The following is a 19977-nucleotide window of genomic DNA, read 5'->3' as shown; positions in this document are numbered from 1 at the left end:
GATGGGTTGGAGGTTCGGAGATAGACTCTGAAGTCTAAGGGGTTTAGGTTGAACAAGAATACCTAGAGTGTGAGTTTAGTGAAGTAACTCACGTGGCGGATATGGAAGTATGGATTGAAACACAAGTCATCCCCAAGAAAAGAATTTAATTTTAAGTATCTGGGGTCAATAATCCAAGGGAATTGGGAGATTGATGATGGTGCTACACATCGTATTGGAGTAGGGTAAATGAAATGAGAGCTTGCGTCCAGTGTCTTATGTGATAAAAATTTTCCACCAAATCTTAAAGGTTATATAAATTGGTGCTCAGACCACCTATGTTGTTTGCGGTGAAGTGTGTATTGGTCAAGAATTTGCATGTCCAAAAGACGTGAGTTGCAGAAATGAGGATGTTGAGATGAATGTATAGACATTCGAGGAGTGATAGGTTCAGGAACGAAGATATCCGAGAAAAAAATGGGGTGACTTCCATGGTGGACAAGATGAGGAAGCGAAGTTGAGATGGTTCTAACATGATACAAGTCAAAGCGCCTTATGGCAAAGCTTTAGGGATGAAGAGGAATATTGTGATCCACTATGAGAAGAATGAAAGAATGAAGGATGCTTTATGCTGAGTTTTTGCTTTTGGGTCACTTTTGGGCCCAATTAGCATTTAGGTTCACTTTTAGGTCCAATTGTAATAAATGGCCTTGGCTTATAAATAGCTAGGACTCTCTTCATTTTCTTAGGAGATGATTTTGAGTGAATGTACACACTTGAGAGTGTTTTATTGAAGCTTGTTGGGAGCTTTATTGATTGTAAGAAACATGGGTTGCTCGGGATTCCATTCCCTGGAGGTCTACGTAAGAGGTTGGTGTTTGTGATAATTCGATAGGAAGGTCTTTGAGTTTAACATATCCTTTGGTTGTCCTCTCTTTATCATTTTGTGTCAGTCTATCTATCCTTTACTTTCCTTGTTTTGTGTTTTCCTATTTAGTGTTTTCTTTTATTTTCGTGTTGTTTTCATTTTCGTAGTTTTCTTCTCGTATCATTTGGTATCAGAGACGAGCTTGATTTGTTCCCACGAAGTCAATCTTGGGTCTATTTGTGTTGAAAAATTAAAAAAATCACAAAAAAATTCATTATTCACGTTTTTGACCTTAGGTCAAATATTGTATCTCTTTGATTTTGTTGTTTTCTTGTGTTTTTAGTGGTAGATTCTTGTTCCCCTAACACTATTAGAGTGTAAATCTCGAATTTGAGCTTAATAGGAGCTAAATCAGAGAATTTACCATTGTTGAGAAGCTCGAGTTTGAGGAAGTGGGTGTTAAAATCTGAAGCTTTTGATTAAGAATTTGAGCATAATAATGTTTGGAATGTGATTAGAAATGGAAATGAGCTTAGATTCAAAATTTCATCGCATTCCGAGCAAGGGTTGAAGAGTTAGAGATTTTTGTGTTCCTAGTGTTCTTGAAGAGATTCAAATCTTCATATTGAATTTTCTTCAAAAAGTGGTTGTTTGATCCTCAAAAGCGAAGAAAAAGGTGTGAAAAAGTATGGGTATAAAACACCTTTTGAAGATCCTAAGGGATATTATATTCCTAAAGAGAGGACAAAGGGGGACCATTGAAAGTACGCCCGGTACAACTTACAAGCTGCTTGGGTGGGTGAAGTGCGCCTGACCTTCACTGGATATGTGGCTGACCTGCTGCAGCATCCCAAACACAGGTCAGACAAGTGAGCAGCCATCCTCCTGTGTCCAGCCTGCGCCAAGGGTGCGCTGGACCTGGTAAAGCAGACCAAGGCAGTCCCTTCCGCGTGTGGCTTGCGCCTAAGGTGTGCCAAGGCTGCCCAACACATTTCCAACGCACCTCGCACTCTTTCAAACACATTTCGATCTTCAAAAAAACTTAATCTACTCAGGTTCTAAAGGGCAGCCCGGTGCACTAAAGCTACCGCTATGCGCGGTGTCCGAGGAAGAGCCCCACCACAAGGGTGTATTGTATGCAGCCTTACTTTGCATTTCTGCCAGAGGCTGTTTCCAAGACTTGAACCCGTGACCTCCTGGTCACATGGTAGCAACTTTACCAGTTACTCCAAGCCTCCCCTTCTCAGGTTCAATCCATTAAATTTATCCCTAATTCCTCCTTTCATTTCTTGATTCTTGACACTAATTAACAACTAAAAACTTGATCTACTTAGTTGTTTAATTAGTTCTTGTCTGTTCTTCTTTCATGTCTTATTTCTCTATGCTTTTCTTTTTCTTTTTATCTTCTGTTGTTCTTAGTTTAACTTTTGAATTCAAGTTCTTTACTTCCTAATCAAGTCATCCGTTCTTCTCTTAGCTAGAATCCATTCTATCCAAGAGTAGCAAGTTGACATCTCATATACCAACACACAAGCAATCAAGACCAACAAGTTGAGCTAATTGTGAGCCAATCCAAACACTTGTATTGTGAGAGTTGATTTCACCAATGCTAACCTTGTTTGTGAGTTGTGTTAAGTGTCTTGTTGATAGGTACCATGACACTGGGAGACGAGATCCAACCCTATCCCAAGCGGGACCAATCTTGATACTCTTTTGGAAGCTATCATGGGAATGCAACGCGGTATGGATTCTATGAATGAAAGGATGTCGGGTGTTGAGGAGAAAATATCAACTATGGACGGAAGGGTGGAGAGATAGGAAGGGAATCTTAATTCTTCCAATGCCACTCCCTAAAACGATCTCCATCTCCAAGCTTCCTCAAGTGGACAAGCCCAAGAAACTTCGGCTACCATCTTTCCTAGAACTCTCCACCACATGCTCTACCCTCCCCACAAGTAAGTGCTCCCTTGCCCACTACTATTATCGACCAAACTCCACATCATGTAGCTCGACCACTACAATTCAATAACACACCCCCCAAAATCCACCCCAAGCTCTGCACATTCTCACTCCACCCTATCAAACACCACCAAATCAAGTTTCAAACTACCAAATGCCACAAGGGTTGAACCCACAAGGCCTCAACCCACCCTACTATCCACCTTATCAAGTACCCCAAATCGAAATACCACACTACCAAAGACCACAAAATCCAAATCTACCCTACCAAGCTCCACTTAACCAAATGGCACGCCAGGGTTTCAGTTCCTCTCTCTCGTTCCACAAAGCTCCTTCCCCGAGAGAAGAAGAAGAAAATGCCGGCCGGTCATGGATTACATTCACGTACAAGAGATTCATTCTCTTGTGCCTTCAGAATGAAAGGAACTATATCACTTTCAACCTACTTGAGGATTTTTAAAATCGGTGTTTATGTTGATATCAAGTTGAATGATGTTGTTCACAAAGTAATGCCTCATACTGGTCATGTTTGAAATGCTACTAAACGCGTCATCGGTGTCGAAGTTAACAAGCATGTTCGTGAAAAAATCATAAGAAAGAGGATCCATGTGAGAATTGAGCATGTTCAGCTGTCTCGATGCACCGAAGAATTCAAAGAAAGGATTAGGAAGAATGATCAACTAAAGGCTGATGCCAAGGCTAGAGGAGAAGTCATCAGCACAAAAAGGCAACCACATGGACCCAAACCAGGTTTCATGGTTGAAGGTGCTACTCTTGATACCGTTACCCCATACCATATGACGTGGTTAATGATTTGAAGGGAGGTTATTGATCGAAGTCTATTTCTGAGGTGTTTGTTTTTTCTATTTGCTTTTCTGAAATTAAAAGACAGGATTAGTTTTGTTGGTGTCAGCTCCAGGCGTCGTTTCTTAGTTAAATTTTGTTTACATTGCCATTAGTGACCTTTGTTGAACTTTTGCTACAAATTGAAGTATGCCCATCTAGCACTTATGACCTGACCATAATTAATTGTTGGCTATGTTGCTCAGACTCCTAAAAGATGTCATCGTGTGTGTGTCGGATCCTTCAAAAATAGTGCATTTTTGGAGGATCCGACATGGGTGCGGCAACATTTTTGAAGAGTACGAGAATTAGATTGTTGATACACAATGTCTTCCTGCATCCTCACCAAACATTTGTGTTCCTCAAAGCATGGAGTAGTGAAGGAATCATTTAACAGGTGAAAGAAACAAATATAATTATGGCAGGAAATGGTTTTGGGAAGCATTAAAGTAATATGTGGATTAATTGAATTTTGAGGGGCTGAAGTGTTATATTATATTTTCTAATGTTAAAAAAATTATTTAAATGAAGGTTTGATTTTACTTTTGGGGACAAAATGGTAATCCAACTTTACACTTGGAGCTTCCCGCTTTTAGTATAATATGATTGTTAATACTTGTACTATTTTATCCTTTAATTTTAGTATTACTTGATGTTGCATTTGCTTCAATTATTGTATATCTTTTTGGGCATGCTACTGTTTCTTCTTCATTATTTTCAGCATGACTTATTCGGTATTGTATTTGCTTTGCATACTTGTATCGTATGTGTTTTACTTGAGATGAGCATCTATCAGAAATCTTTACCTTCACAAGGTAGGGTTAAGCCTGTGTACACATCGCCCTCCTCACAACCCACTTGTGGGATTACGCTGGGTATATTGTTGTTGTTGCTGCTGATTCTTGGACTCCAATCCACCGATTCTTAGGCTTTAATTTGGTCCGTAAAATAATTACAACACCTAGCCAATTCATATCCTTTCGCCTCGAGTTCTTCCTCCGAAATTAACAGTTTCTTTATTTGCACTTGAAGTCCAACGACCTTGTTTTGCAACTATTTGGCTTAAAATCTTGCTAATGACCTTCTTGGAGATTCCAGAATTTCATCCCTGTCCTTGAATATAGTTGTTGAGCTTCCTAGGATGCTATCATTTTCAACTGCAAAAGTTGGCACTTGAGGTGAGGATGCCAAAGATCATGTAATGAGACATCAATCCTTTTCCTCAGACTGATGTAGGATACTTCACAAAAGCATTGTTTCCCAGGTATGATGGTATGAACTTGGATAATAATTGTGACACATGCTGTCTATATCCAGGGATTGTCCTGAGAACTGCAGAGAATCTGTGGCATCGTTGATGTTTGCTGCAGCAAGATTCTCCGATTTTCCAGAATTACGAGAGCTAAGGGATTTATTTCAGGAGAGATACGGGAACTCTTTAGAATGTTTTGTTAACCAGAAGGTATTTTGCTTATTATACAATGTCCTGTACATCTTTTCTCTCTCTTTTATATCTGATTTTCTTCAGTGCTATTAGTTTGTCGAGAAATTATCTTCAAGCCCCCCTGCAGTGGAGCAGAGAATTCAATTGTTGCAAGATATTGCGGTAGAGTTTTCCATAAGGTGGGACTTCTTGGGATTCCAAAAGAGGATGGCACTTGTACAGGTACATAAATTTAGTTCAAAACTGAAATTATTTTGGCGCTAAAAGATGTAATGATGTTAGTGTTTGCCTCCAAATGAATGGTCATCCTTCCTCTCCGCTAACTATCATAATTTGCTGCTTCTTTCAACCGCAACTATCTGGGGAAAGGAGATATAGCTTTTCCCAAATATAGATACAAGTGAAGTTTGACCATTGTCCATGGCTTAATTATTGTAGGCCCAACCAAACTGGACTGGACCTTCACATGCTTCTGCTGGCAACCACATTCTACCAAATGGCAAGGATGGTGGTTCAAATGCTGATAAACTTGATATTGCACTTGGTGAAAGGCACAAAGGTTTGAATGAGGAACATCATATACAGAATGGCAGAGAGGATATTTTCTTTATGAAAGAGCAGCAGGATCTTCATTCCTTTGAAAGGAAAGAATCAAGGAAGGATGGAAATAAACATCTTACAAAGCAGGAAACAAGCTGTTCAATGGGGCAAAAACATGCTATCTTGTTTGACAAGGAGGAGGAACAGGCAAGGATAAGAAACAAAATAGTACTGGAGAAAGATGATAACTCAACAAGGATAGCAAAATCAGGCAGCTCATCACATAGAGAGAGGCTAAAAGGTTTTGATCATAAATTCACTAGACAAAATGAAAATCATGGTCAAATTCTCACTGGAAGAGCACAGGACCCTCTATCTTGTGCAAGATCAAAGACTGCTCCTTGTAGGGGACTCCTTTTCAGGAACGAAGACGTCTCTTCTGCTTGGGACATGTCCATTGAAAAGAATACTGTTGACTCAACAAGAATGGTTCAGAAGGAAGATGGAAATAGGTTAATGACATCCTATGCCAACTTTGCGCTTCCTCCACCATACATCAAGTCCAAAGAGAAAGCCATCCTTCCTCCCTATGTAAGGCCAAACAATAGCAAAGAAAGAGCCCGTAAAGGTTCTAAGCAGTCTGCTTCTGAATTAGATGGCCATTTCAGAAGTTTCTGTCCACACAATAGAGTTGAAACAATTAAGGTCAATAGAGAATCAGGCCTTTCTGATCATGAGGCTCAAACTATTAAAGCCACTAGAACAAATAGTCATGGTCACGATAAAGAATTCTCTCACAAGGATGTGATCTTGCCCAAACCAAGATCTGTCAGGAGAAAGCACCATAAATCTTCGACAAATCACAGCGAAGACGGGAAGTCTGAAGATGCCAGAGCAGTCGAGAAAAGTTCAAGAAATCGGCGAAGTGAACATTCAAGGAAAGGCTTGCAGATTTTGTTTGAGGATGAACGCCATCAAAAAGATGAAGAGGAAAGAATGATAGATAAATTATTGCTGCATTACAGCAAAAAACCATCTAAATGTGATGTGGAAAACCTGAGAAAAAAGCCACAAGCTCATCTTTTACATCTGACAACTCCTGATACTGGTAAATTCTCAAATAATGAAACCAACAGATTTCAGGATGAAATGGATTCAGTTATTGTTCCTTTCCCCAAAAGATCAATTTCCCTCCCACATGACCAGGCTACTCCGTCAAAGGCGACAAGGGTATTCTCTCGTGCCAATTCATTTCAGCCAGACAATCAGGCATGTCATGTGCATCCAAAACTACCAGATTATGATGATTTGACTGCCCGATTAGCTGCTCTTAGAGGCCGATAAATTTAATAGTGGGCCAGAATATGAGGAGTGCTAACTGTTGGTGTTTGCTCCAGTGTGTGTTACATCTTCACATTCATTTACACAAGGCTGATGCTTGTCCGAACTGCTTACTGACTGGAACCTGTAACCTGTATTACTTGACGGTTGTCCTCACAATATTCATCATGAAGTTCTCATAGAAGGTGTTCAAATACTGCTCTTAGGAGGCATATAGCTGTACAATATAACATGTTTAATGAGGTAAGTGATGTCCAGGCACCTTGCTCTAATTGCCACGGGTGTACTAGTTGATTGTAAAACCGTAACCATCCACGATTCATATGTAACCTTGATATTTAAGGCTATGAGATTCTTTGAGCGACTATTCCTGTATAAGCTTGCTCTATTACAGGCTCAGATGGTGAAGTTTGGACGGACAGCTAATACTGAAATATCTATTTATTTTAATCTTGCGACAAAGCCTAAGCACCTAGGTTCTTTTTACGATTACAGTTCTCCGGTCATTCCACCAACAGCAGGCAAGAGACCGCACCACCAAAATTTTCCAATTTCGGGTGCTTGGTTTGGTGGACCTAAGGTTAAGATTAAGATAAAGTTGTGTCTGTTGCGTTAAAGCTTAAAAAGACTATATGAAGCATTTGACTAGTATTATTGTGTAATGGCAGCTTACACGAGGGTTCTTTTGTCAGCTTCAGAAGGAGACCTACGTGATGTGCATCTAGAATTTCTTCTGAAAGCTGGCCGAATTGACTTGCTGTCAGAATGCCTTCGTTTGCTCAACAAAATTGGTTTTTCATATTTTTACTCTATAATAATATTCTACCTATAACAACTATGACAAACGCTATAGTAGTACGATCTTTGTAAAATTATCACTATATAATAATCATACTCAAATTTTAGTTATAATCACAACTCATACGTAAGAAGTCTATTATGTTGATTAAATTAGTTAACAAATACATTTATTCTCGGTACATAAAATCATTAAACTGCAGAGAATGACGTTAAATTGATCACAAAATTATTCAATTTCTTTTAAAGAAGACAACCCGGTGCACTAATCTCCCGCTAGGCGCAGGGTCCAGGAAAGGACCTGATTATAAGGATCTATTTTACGCAATTTCATTTTATATTTCTGCAAGGGTCTGTTTCTAAGGCTTGAACCCGTGATTTCTTGATCACATAAGAACAACTTTATCAGTTTTTTTAAGGCTTCCCTTCTCATTTTTTTTGTTAGTGATAATTCAATTCTTTGTCAGTACAGTACAACTAGTTATGAATTTATTAGTGAAATATTAGCCTTTTCAATTTTTAATTAATGAAATATGAAAATCAATTGAGCTTTTGAATTAAGTATTTTATTTTCCATTTATAGCACAAAAAGTATAAAAAGATAATTTTCAGTACTTTTATTAATAATAAGCTAAATGAGACATAGACGTCAAATGCCAGTATACACATAATAATACCTCATTATAGCGATTATGAAATTTTCAGACAAATGCTGTCAATATAAAGAGATTTGATCATACTACTTCCATTGGATTCTATACTATTTGACATTCCTTCATGTAACACCTTCAAATTTAGAGCATTTTTATTTTTGGCCTCTCTGTGTTCGAAACATCAATTTTTGACTTAAATTGTACTTAAGTATGTTAAAGGGGTATCTCGGGGGAGTTTCAGAATTTTCGAACAGGATTCGGGTCACGGAGGCACTAAGCCTCCGCGATATCGACGTGCCACGAAGGTTAGCTTCTGCGATAGCCTCCGTGAAATGGAGGCTAGTCTCCACGGCACGGAGGTTAGTCTCCGCGATGATACAAGCCAAATTACCTTCGGACCTTTATATGAGATACACATGATGCTTGAGGTGCTTGATGACTACTTAGTTCTTTTAAAAGATGCCACATGGAGGAAGATTACCATTAAGGAGGATCAAAGGACTTTGGCGAGGTCGAAGGAGTGCAAAATCGGGGTCATACGCTCAAGGCGCTTTGGATCCGCTTTTGATTTGCTCTAGCATTTCAAGAGTGGGTTAAAACAACCCCTAGTGAGTCTTTTCTTACATTTGCGTCACTTTTGAGCCCTAATTATGTAATATATAGCCAAACTATAAATGTTTGGTAGTTAGGCTTATTTCCTTAGTTTTTTTTATGTTGAATTTTTACATGATGTATTCATGAGACTCCTTGGGAGTATTGAGTGCTTGGAAAAGCATATGTTAAACCTTGCTTAGAAATATTGGTTGTAAGGCGGATCAAATCCCCTTTGCTGTCACCGTAAGAGTTAGGTACCTATTGATAGTCATTAAGGGAGGTTTTAGGATTTGATACATCCTTCGATTTCCCTTTTGGTATCAATTTCGTGTCTATCTTTCTATCTCCGTCATCCTATCCATCTATTCTTACTTTTTTGCAGATTAGATTCGAGTCCTCGTGAGTCGATTCATATCATTTGGTAGCTGAGCCGAGCTTGATTTCGTTCCTATGAAGTCAATCTTGAGTCTAGTCATCTCGAAAAGCCAAAAATCACAAAAAAAGGTTACTATTCATGTTTTTGGTCTTAGGTCAAAATTTGACTCTTAGATTTTATGTTTTTCTTGTGTTTCATGTGTTCGATTTTCATTCCCTAACACTTAGAGTCCATACATCAAATTCAAGGTAAATCAGAGTGAAATTGAGCCTTATACAATCATTGGAAGCTTGAATTTGAAAAGAAGAAGTTTAAGGTGTGTTGCTAGATTTAAAGTGTTAGGTGAAAAATTTGAGCAAAATAATGTTTGGAATGAGTTTATATTGTTGAAAAGTGCTTAGGTTAGAAATTTCAACTCATTCCGAGCTAAGGAGAAAAAGTTGAAAAAGTTCGTGTTCTTGAAGAAATTATTGTCTTCAAGAAGAATTTTCAACTAACATTTGTTGTTTGATCCATCAAGAAGAAAGAAAAGGTGTGTAAAATTGTTTGTACTTAAGCATTTTCAAAGGATTCCAAGTATATTCCAAAAGAAAGAACAAAGGGCGACCAAAAGAGGGGCAAAAATGCTATTTCAAGAGGGTTGGGGGCTGATCTATGCCCCATCTGCCCTTGACCTGCATTGGAACTGCTGCAGCAGCCCAAACACATTCAAACTAGTAGAGGGACATCTAGTTGCGTCCAAGGTGCATTGGGGATGCGCCCAACCTGCTAGATCAGGTCCCCAAACGCAGATCAACCTCTTCCAACGCAAATCAAGTCTCCAAACACATCTTAAGCTTTCCGATTCCATTTTGCTCAAGGTTTGATTCCTAAATTTTATATTTTTGGTTCCTAAACTCTTCTTTTGATTTCTAAACTACTAATCAACTAGTAATTCATCTACTAAGTTGATTGATTAGTTCTTGAGTTCTATTTCTTTCATCGTCCAATTTCTTTCAAGATTTTCTCTTTTTCAATTCTTTATGATTTCTTGATTCAAGTTCTTAAATAGTTTTATTTCTTTGAGTCGATCAATAAAGAATCCACTCCAACTACAAAATAGAGATTGACACCTTATTGTCCATCTGAGTATAAACAACTTTCAACATTCGCCGCCCCAATTGTGAGGATCACAAAGGTGAGTTCATACGAGTGTTGGTGAGGAGATTTACTACTAATCTTATTTGTTCATTTTGTAGGTACAAGGATATATAAGGGGAACAGGTCTTTGATATCGTCATATGATTTTGACTACGACATAGGAAACTATGATTGTGGTGAAGAATGTTATGGCTACGAAAAAGATAGGGATTATGAGGGCTATGAATATAGCCCTGATCAAATATGTGGAAGCGGGAACCAAGGTATGAATGGAGGGTATAGTAGGAGTGAATGTCTTCCCACTCTATCTATCTTCAAAGGAGAACGGGATCTCGAAGTTTACCTTGATTTGGAATCGCAATGCAAAAGGATCTTCGAGGATTATGCTATGAGCAAAGTCGAACAAGATACATATGCCCTTAAGTACATTCAAGGTTCGACCTTAGAATGGTGTAAACTTGTAAGGAATCCTACTCAAACTTGGAGTGCTTTGTAAGAGTTTTTGAGGCCAATCTATGTGCCAAAAAGTTATACGAAGCTTTATAATAATGATCCAAGAAGACAACCTTGTTCAAGATGGGTAAAGATTTGTGGAGTTCCGGGATGTGTTCTTATACTTGATGATTGGTTTCACGCAAACTACATAACTCATTTTATGGTTGATTGTCTAGGGATACCTCGAGTATCCAAGCGTTTCCCATACGTCTTGGAAGACTATAGAGTCTTCAAGAGCATGAAGTTTTCCTTCACTCGAGATGGGTACTTTGAGGAGGTGTGGTGTGACATAATCCCCTTGGAATGTGGACACTTATGCTTGGGTACCGATTGGTTTGCACAATATAATATTCCAAATATGTAAAATTGGCCTCAAATTGTATTAGACCAATGGGGAAACCATCTCTTTCCACTTACCCTTCCCAAATCTCAAGGCAATGTGGTCACTTACTCTAACACAAAAGAAATTGAGAGACAAAAGATTGAGAGAAGTAAGGGAATACAAGGTGGCAACCTAAGAGAGGAAAAATGAGAGGTTGTTAGGAGTGAAGTGAGGGGGTTGCCACCAACCGAAGTTAACATTGTTAGTCCTTCTTTTAATAAGGACATGTGTGTAGGTACCAACATGGCATGTGGAAGAGAACAAGTTCTAAAAGAGAAGATTCCCTTTGAAGACTTGACAAGGGAAATCTTAATTGAATCCAAATCTTGTGGAGGACCTTCACACCAAGGTAAATAAAAATATGCTTAAGAACTTCAAGGTAAAATAGCTAACTCTTACACTCTTGTGTATGAAAATAATGATTGGGTGGCTAGTAGACCATTGAGTGTGATAAATATCTTACCTACATGTGAGTCTGGTGATTCTTTACCTCTTGATGATGATGTACATGTTGTGAGTGTAGGTATCCTAGTTGATCCTATTGAAGACCGAATTGACTTTTCTTGTAAAATCAATTTGTGTCCACCTAGTGTTGAACCCATTGTGTTAGATGATAGTACATCATCTTATGGAAATTGTGTTGATTAACTTGTGTGTGAAACTAGTCCATCACTTGAGGATGTGTGTAATGTGATTAGAGAACCTCAAGTAAGTGATGAAATTGAGAATGCTGGTTAAGAAAATGGGAGTGACCCTTTGAGCTTGTCTTTTAGTGAAGATCCTAATGCTTGTTTGCTCATAGGGATGATCATGTTCTTGAAACATCTTTGACACTTGATAATGGTCTTTTAGAGAATGGACTTGCATGTTCTACATCCTTTCTATGGATAGATCCTTCTCTCCTTAAGAACAATATCTTGTTTGAAGATGATGAGCTCACTCCTAGTGAATTGCCTAGTGGTGTGAATAACATTGTTGATATAGCTCATCTTGAGGGCTATAGTCCATATGACAACCCACTATGGTATAACAACATTCCTCCTAAAAATTGAAATCTCTTCTTGAAAGATGAGAGTACTTTTAAGAGAAAGAAGTGTGAAGTCTTGGAAAGGAATAATCAATTGGGTGATGATAACTTTGATTTGCTTGAATCTTTAAGAAACCCAATAAGTGATTGTTCCTTAGAAAATGATTATGGATGTGATCCTTTTTATGACACCCACCCTTGTTTGATATTTATAAGGATGAATTTCTTACTTCTTGTGAAGGCCTAAGTAATAATCCTTTTGATATTAGTGGTGGTATGTGTTCACTTGAGGATTCCTCCATTGAAAGAGAGAGTATCAATTGTTTGGAAATTGATTCCTCTTCTACTTTGTGTGACCTTATTGTTGAGAATACTCATGGTAATAATTTTGAATCTAATAGTGAGTACGTGCATGAGGGCTCCTTAGTTGAAGATGACTTGAGTGATACCTTTCTCTACTCTCACTTTAATTTTGATGTTGTTTATGCTAATGAGTAGAGTATATCTTTTAGTTAGGTGAAACTAGTAGAGAAAATGAGTGTTGTCTAGACCCATGTCTATGGCCATTCTTTCTATTTAACCCCGGTACCAAATTTTGATATGGTGATTATTGGCACACCCAACTTATTGATTGGTCCAAATGACAAGCAAAGTTTGAATAGAGGTTTTAGTATACTTTTCTATGATGGAAAGTCTTTCTTGGGGATTCACAATCCACTTGAGGGACCAATATTATGTAAGGGAAAGAACTCTAACCAAGATGACGGGTTTCTAAAGAAGGGGAGTAGTGAAAGGCTCCAAGAGAGTTCACCATTATGTTTTTCCATTCTTGACCAAGGTTCTACTACTTGTAGGTCAAGAAAAGAGTCTTCTCTTGAAACTACTTTAGATGAATTCCATTTAGGTGATACCCTTCTTCAATACTTGAGCAGAATTGATGACCTCCTTCACCAAGGCGGTATCATTCTTAAGAACCCGAGGACAAATATGTCATTTTATACTTTGGGTGTTGCTTATAAACTTGCATCCTTGCTTGACACACTTGTGCTTAAATTGTGTGAATTCCAACTTGTAGATGCCAAGTTAATTATTCATTTGTTGAAGAACTCACGGATGCTAAGGACTTCTTGTCATCTTCACAGGATTGGACAATTTAAAGTATCTTGTGGGGCTCTTGGGAGCATTCTTACCTTTGTTAATAGAGATAAACAAACTATTAAGGGTATGGACCCATTAATGAATTTCTTTTCTTTGGGAAGTTGTTTGAAAGAAAAGAGTCATATGTGCTTAAATGCTTTGATTCCATCCTTGTGTACATTATGTGCTATGTCTTTTGAGCAAAATGGACTTCTTATAGATAATATCACCTTGGATGATGCTTTTACAATTGCTTCCTTCCTATACTACCTCTTTGCTTATGATAATATCCATGCTATTCTTGGATTTGTTTTACGTAGAGGTAGGCAACTTATTGGTTGGTCCACTTGTTTGAATGAAAATTCTATATGGGTCTTATGGACTTTAAATCCAATTGAAGCACCACTCTTGATGTGGTATTTTGAAGAGGTAAAGAAACAATTGTGTCTTATGGCTCCTAAGGTGAAGGTAGTTTTACCTTTTGAACTATTTTATGCCATTATGACCTTTGTGATTTCCTTATCTCTAGATAAAACCCATAGCCAACCCTTTTGTGCATTCTTTGATAAGTTTCTAATGTTCAAAACAAGGGATCCTTGGTTATACCTTAAATGTGTGCAACCTTGGTATGATGCTATGATTTGTGCTAACCCTAACCCTCATGCCATGAGGATGTTGTATTTGTTTGTCCTTCTTTTGGTTTGCAAGGTTTGGATTCGAGGTCGAATCTTTTTCAAGAAGAGGAGGATGATACAAGCCAAATTGCCTCTGGACTTTTGAATAAGATACGTATGATGCTCGAGGTGCTTGATAACTCCTAAGTTCTTTTAAAAGATGCCACATGGAGGAAGATTACCATTAATGAGGGTCAAAGGACTTTGGCGAGGTCGAAGAAGTGCAAAATGAGGCTCGAAAGCTCCTTGGAAAGGTCATGCGCTCAAGGTGCTTTGGATTTTCTTTTGATTCGCTCTAGCATTTCAAGAGTGGGTCGAAATATCCCCTAGTGGATTTTTTCTTACATTTGGGTCACTTTTGGGACCTGATTATATAATATGTAGCCAAACTATAAATTCTTGGTAGTTAGGCTTATTTCATTAGTTTTTTTATGATGAATTTTTACATGATGTATTCATGAGACTCCTTGGGAGTGTTGAGTGCTTGGAAAAGCATATGTTGAACCTTGCTTAGAAACATTGGTTGTAAGGTGGATTAAATCCCCTTTGCTGTCATCGTAAGAGTTAGGTGCCTATTGATAGTCATTAAGGGAGGTTTTAGGATTTGATACATTCTTCGATTTCCCTTTTTATATCAATTTCATGTCTATCTTTCTATCCTTATTATCCTATCCATCTATCCTTACTTTCTGCATCTTAGATTTGAGTCCTCATGAGTCGATTCATATTATGTGATATGGTCCGCGCCATGGACCTATGTAAAAATGCAGTTATTTTGTTTTATTTAATTGGGATGAGTCATAATGTGATCCTTTCACCTAGGGACGACTTTTAAACACTGCATAAGCATATTCCCATCAGTTTTAATGGCACAACATCGATTATTTCACTCTCAAACTCCAAACCCCAAGAAAGTATAAGGGTTACAACGTACATTCGTCATTCAGGTTCCAAATTCTCCATTGCTCACAAATATTTGTGTGTCTAAGGCATGTTACTCTTTTCTAACTATTATTTTGTAAAAGCACGTGTTTTAAATTACAATTCGTGTGGTTTTGATATCGGTATTGGAATATGGGTTGAGGGGTTTTGAATGTTTTCTTTTGAACAATGTTTTCCATGGTTTACATAAGTTTATTCATGCTTTATTCATGGTTTTGAACTTGTGGGGTGCATGGATATGGTGAATAAACTAAGGGATTATGATTTCCCCAATTTATGAATATTGACATTGAAGTGATAATGACCTCAATCCCATATCATGAAATTGGTTTTGAATATGAAAAGTATGTACATTGGACTACCCTTGAACTATTGCATAATGTGAAAAGCTAATGACGCATAATGATTTTGAATTGAACCTTATACAGTTGTGTAATTCCCCAAGCTAATGTATAGTTAAACCAAGGGAATGGTTGTGAATTTCCCCAAGTGAAGATAATTAGTTTGGCATGTTGATGTTACCTTACAAGTGTAGTTGGTATGAGATACCAATAGTGTATGCCTAAATTTGTATTATGGTTCAATAAATAAGAATGTGTGATAAATGATTTAATGGGGCTTTAAAGAGGGTTATGTAGCTGGGCCGTGAAAGTGATGGTTTTGAGGGACCAATACTGAAAACCGTGTTTATTGACTCAGGTGTCCAAATAGTTTAAGGGTTCGAGTCTCCTAGCTCATGACTAGGTGGTTTGAGTCTACCTTATTATATGATTGGGAGGTTTGAGTCCTCCATATTACATTACATGATCGGGTTCTTAAGTCACCTTAGTATATGATTGGGAGGTTCGAGGTACATGCACCAAGGCCCGACCAGTGGGTATGAGCTGGGGCCCATATAGCCCATGGGTACTATTATATAACGGTTAAGCTACACAATCTAGGCTAAGGTTTTAAAGTGCATGTTAAGCCTTTTTCCCTACACCGACATGTGATACATATATATGTAAATGTATTTGATTATGTGCATAGAATTTGAATGATTTTGAACTGTAGATCATGGCATTATTCTATCTTATATCCCTGAGTTACATGCTAGCGCTCTAACTGCTTACTGTCTTTAGATACTGTATCCCCACACAATGTAAAAATTAGCCATACTTCTACTCCTCCTGCATAGTGACCAGGTGATCATGTGACAACTCGTGAGTCAATAGAAGTGGTGAGCTTTCATCCTTTGGAAGACACCATTTCCTGTTTTGGGTTCAGTTATGTATTGACTTTTTATCATAGATTTGTTTTTAGTTATGGTCGGGGGCATGTCTCGACCAATTTATCTTTTTTTGTTAGAGGATTTGTTGGAAAAGTACTGTGGAAATGGGATTAGTTGTTGAACTTATAGACTTCTTTGAGTCTGAATCATATTATTCTATCTCATTTTATGTTGGAGTTCTGCTATTATGTTGTATTGCAATTTGGTTATCTAGGCCAAAGGAGGTGGTCTCTCGTCCTCGGTGGACTTGAGATATCCATCACGGCCAGGCCCTGGTTCAGATCGTGAAAAATTTTGTATCAGAGCCTAGGTTCATGGTCGATTAGGAGTCCATAAAGCCGTGTCAAGTAGACTATTTTTTATAGATGTATAGCACGTCACACTTATAAGAGAGAGGCTACGAGGAATTTAGAAATATTTCTCTTTTTTCCTATCTTATTTTTGGGCTATAGAGTCTAAAGTCTTTAATTTCTTAACTCCTGTTTATTCTAATTTCAAATTATGCCTTCCAGACGATTTGAAGCTCATGGAGACTTATCTGTCCCACATGAGAACAATGTGGGCGGATCTCATCCAACTTATAAGGTACATATTCGGTCTAGGGTCTCCGCTTCTGATTGTCCCAGTGGAGTTCCACTTGTCTCCCCTATCCTCTCCTAGCTGGTAACATCGGTACCTTGTCACCTCAGGGAGATATTACTAATGCTGAGGTTCGCAGATCCATAATTGTTGAACTCTTTTGGTGACATCTGAGTCACGTAGATGGGTTTCACTGGGAGTTTATTACAGGCCACTAGAGTAGGCCAGTTTATAAAGTTGAGCCCTCTAACTTTCATTGGTACTAAGGTTGAGAAGGATCCTCAATTTTTTATAGATGAGATGGAGAAGAGCTTCTAGGTTAGAATTCTACAAAGGTTGAGGGTGTAGAATTCACTGCTAATCAATTGAAGGATGTAGCATACCAATGGTATGAAGAGTGAGAGCGACTCAAGGGTGATGATGCTGAGTCCGCTCTGTGGGATGATTTCTTTAGTGCTTTTCTTGATCGCTTCTTTCCTCAGGAGTCGAGGGAAGCGAAAGCTGAGGAGTTTGTGAATCTAAAGCCAGGCTGGATGACAATGAAGGAATATTCCTTGAAGTTCCACTAGTTATCATGATATGCTCCTGAGCTAGTGTCTAGCATGAGGTCTATAATGAGGAAATTTTCTTTTGGTTTTTCTCGTGAATTGATTTGGAGAGAAAGGCTATCTTGTTAAACAAAAATATGGATATCTCTTGACTAGTGGTGTATATGCAGTAAGTTGAGGAGAAAAAGAAGAAGAAAGAAGAGAAGGGGGAGAGGCAAAGTAAGAAGTTTCGATATTCAAATTAGGGTAAAGGTCTGCAGTAGAGTGGCAGAGGGGGTAGGAAATGGTCTAAGAAGAAGTGGGGTAACTTGGGTCGAAGCCGTTCAGAGATCGTCATTTTCAGAGTGGTGATGGTTATAGGGGACAGGGTGCCCAATCGCAGGCCAATAGGGCCCACTCAACTCCATCATATCCTCCTTGCAGATTTAGTGGTTAGTTGCACCATGGTTTGTGTGAGAAAAAGAGGAATAGGTGTTTTGGTTATGGTCAGATTGTTTATTTTTAGCATGATTGCCCTTCTAGAGTTGCTTCTGGGGTGAACAGGGTTCCTGTTACTTCTTTATCAGCTCCTACACCAAAGGGTGCCACTTCTAGTACTGGCATTGATTGGAACTATCTCTATGCTCTTACCACCCGTCAGGATTCTGAGACATCTCCTGATGTCGTCACTAGTACGTTGAAACTCTTCTCTCATGATGTGCATTTTTTTGCTTGACCCAGGGTTCACTTTTTCTTATGTGACCTCATTTGTGGCTGTACATTTTGGGTTCTACCCCGAGTGTATTTCAGATCCCTTTTCTGTTTGCATAGTATATGTTGATGGTGGGAAAACTTTGGTGGATCTGATCGAATTAGACATGTTAGCTTTTGATGTTATCTTGGGGATGGATTGGTTGTAATCGTACTATGCCTCTTTAGACTGTCGGACCCGTAAGGTCATTTTCAAATTCCCTAATGAGTCGATTATTGAGTGGGAAGGGAGTTCCTTAGTGACTAAAGGAAGGTTCATATCATATATTAGAGTCCAAAAAATTGATTTCCAAGGCGTGTCTTTATTATCCAGTCTGGGTTAAAGATTATTACGAGGAAGGTCCTTTTTTATAATCCATTCCCGTAGTTAGTGAATTTCCTAAGGTCTTCCCTGATGATCTTCCTATTGTCCCTCCCTATAGGGGAATTGAGTTTGGGCTTAATCTTTTTTTGGACACTTGTCCTATCTCTATCCTTCCTTATAGAATGGCTCTAATCGAGTTGAAAGAACTTAAGGAGTAGTTACAGGATCTTCTTGACAAGAGTTTTATTCACCCTAGTGTTCCTTCGTAGGGTACTCCCATACTTTTCATGAATAAAAAGGATGGATCTCTTTGGATGTGTATTGATTACATTAGTTGAATAAGGCAACGGTGAAGAATAAGTACTCTCTTCTTAGGATTGATGACCTGTTTGACCGACTTCAGGGTGCTAAGTATTTCTCTAAGATTTACCTTCAGTTGGGTTATCATCCGTTAAAGATTAGAGAGGAAGATATCCCTAAAACGAATACTTGGACTTATTCGTGATTGTGTTTATAGATGATATTCAGATCATAAGAGCCTGCAATATGTATTCACCTAGAAGGAGTTGAATCTCAACCAGAGGAGATGGCTTGAGTTGTAAGGATTATGACATGATTTTCCACTATCACCCAGGGAAAGTTAACGTGGTTGCTAATACTCTTAGCAGGTTATAAATGGGGAGTCTATCCCATATGGATGAAGAGAAGCGAGACTTGGTGAAGGATATTCACCTTTTAGCTAATTTAGGAGTGCGTATCTTAGATATTGTGGACAATGGTGTATTTGTGCAAGAGGTTGTGAAGTCATTTCTTGGTACTGAGGTAAAAGAGAAGCAAGTGTTGGACCCTATCTTGATACAAATCAAGGATGCTGTGGGTAAGCAGAAGCTGATGGCTTTTGAGATTTGGGTCATGGTATCTTACGGTACCAAGAGAGGTTGTCTGTTACCGATGTGGATGGGTTGCAAGGTAAAATTTTAGCCGACGCTCATGAGTCGCATTATTCGGTTCATCCTGGTTCGACGAAGATGTATTATGAGATCTATTGATAGAAGAACTTGAAGAGGGATATGGGTAATTTTGTGGCTATGTGCATGGTGTGTCAACATGTAAAGGTGGAACATTTGAGGCCTGGTGAGTTGTCTTAAAAAATTGAGTTGCCTGTGTAGAAATAGGAAGTAATAAATATGGATTTTGTTACCGGTCTTTCGAGGACTCAAAACCAGTTTGATTCTATTTGGATTATAGTGGATAGGATGACTAAGTCTGCTCACTTTTTATCGGTGAGGACTATTTGTTACCATTCGAAGTGATATGTTATATTCAAGATAGGT

The 19977-nt window shown here is 38.4% G+C and overlaps 1 protein-coding gene and 1 pseudogene across 2 annotated transcripts in view; both read left to right on the top strand.

The window, feature by feature from the left end:
• Positions 1-7436, top strand: part of LOC107877864 — a 28872-nt gene extending 21436 nt beyond the window's left edge. The window contains exons 1-4 of one of the 2 annotated variants that reach the window (XM_016724644.2): positions 4744-4881; positions 4967-5111; positions 5187-5315; positions 5532-7436. In XM_016724644.2, coding sequence (XP_016580130.1) covers positions 4880-4881; positions 4967-5111; positions 5187-5315; positions 5532-6977 — 1722 coding nt within the window. In that variant the 5' untranslated portion in view covers positions 4744-4879 and the 3' untranslated portion in view covers positions 6978-7436. Of the gene's footprint in view, positions 1-4743; positions 4882-4966; positions 5112-5186; positions 5316-5531 lie in introns of those variants that run through there. The other variant, XM_016724642.2, reaches the window with a different exon arrangement.
• On the top strand, positions 2585-3653 carry LOC107877865 (annotated as a pseudogene).
• Positions 7437-19977: the final 12541 nt, after the last annotated feature.

The sequence above is a fragment of the Capsicum annuum genome, chromosome 7 (assembly GCF_002878395.1).
Source record: "Capsicum annuum cultivar UCD-10X-F1 chromosome 7, UCD10Xv1.1, whole genome shotgun sequence".
NCBI classification, from domain to species: domain Eukaryota; kingdom Viridiplantae; phylum Streptophyta; class Magnoliopsida; order Solanales; family Solanaceae; genus Capsicum; species Capsicum annuum.
The sequence above is the reverse complement of the archived record's forward strand: the minus strand, read 5'-3'. Positions and strand labels throughout refer to the sequence as shown.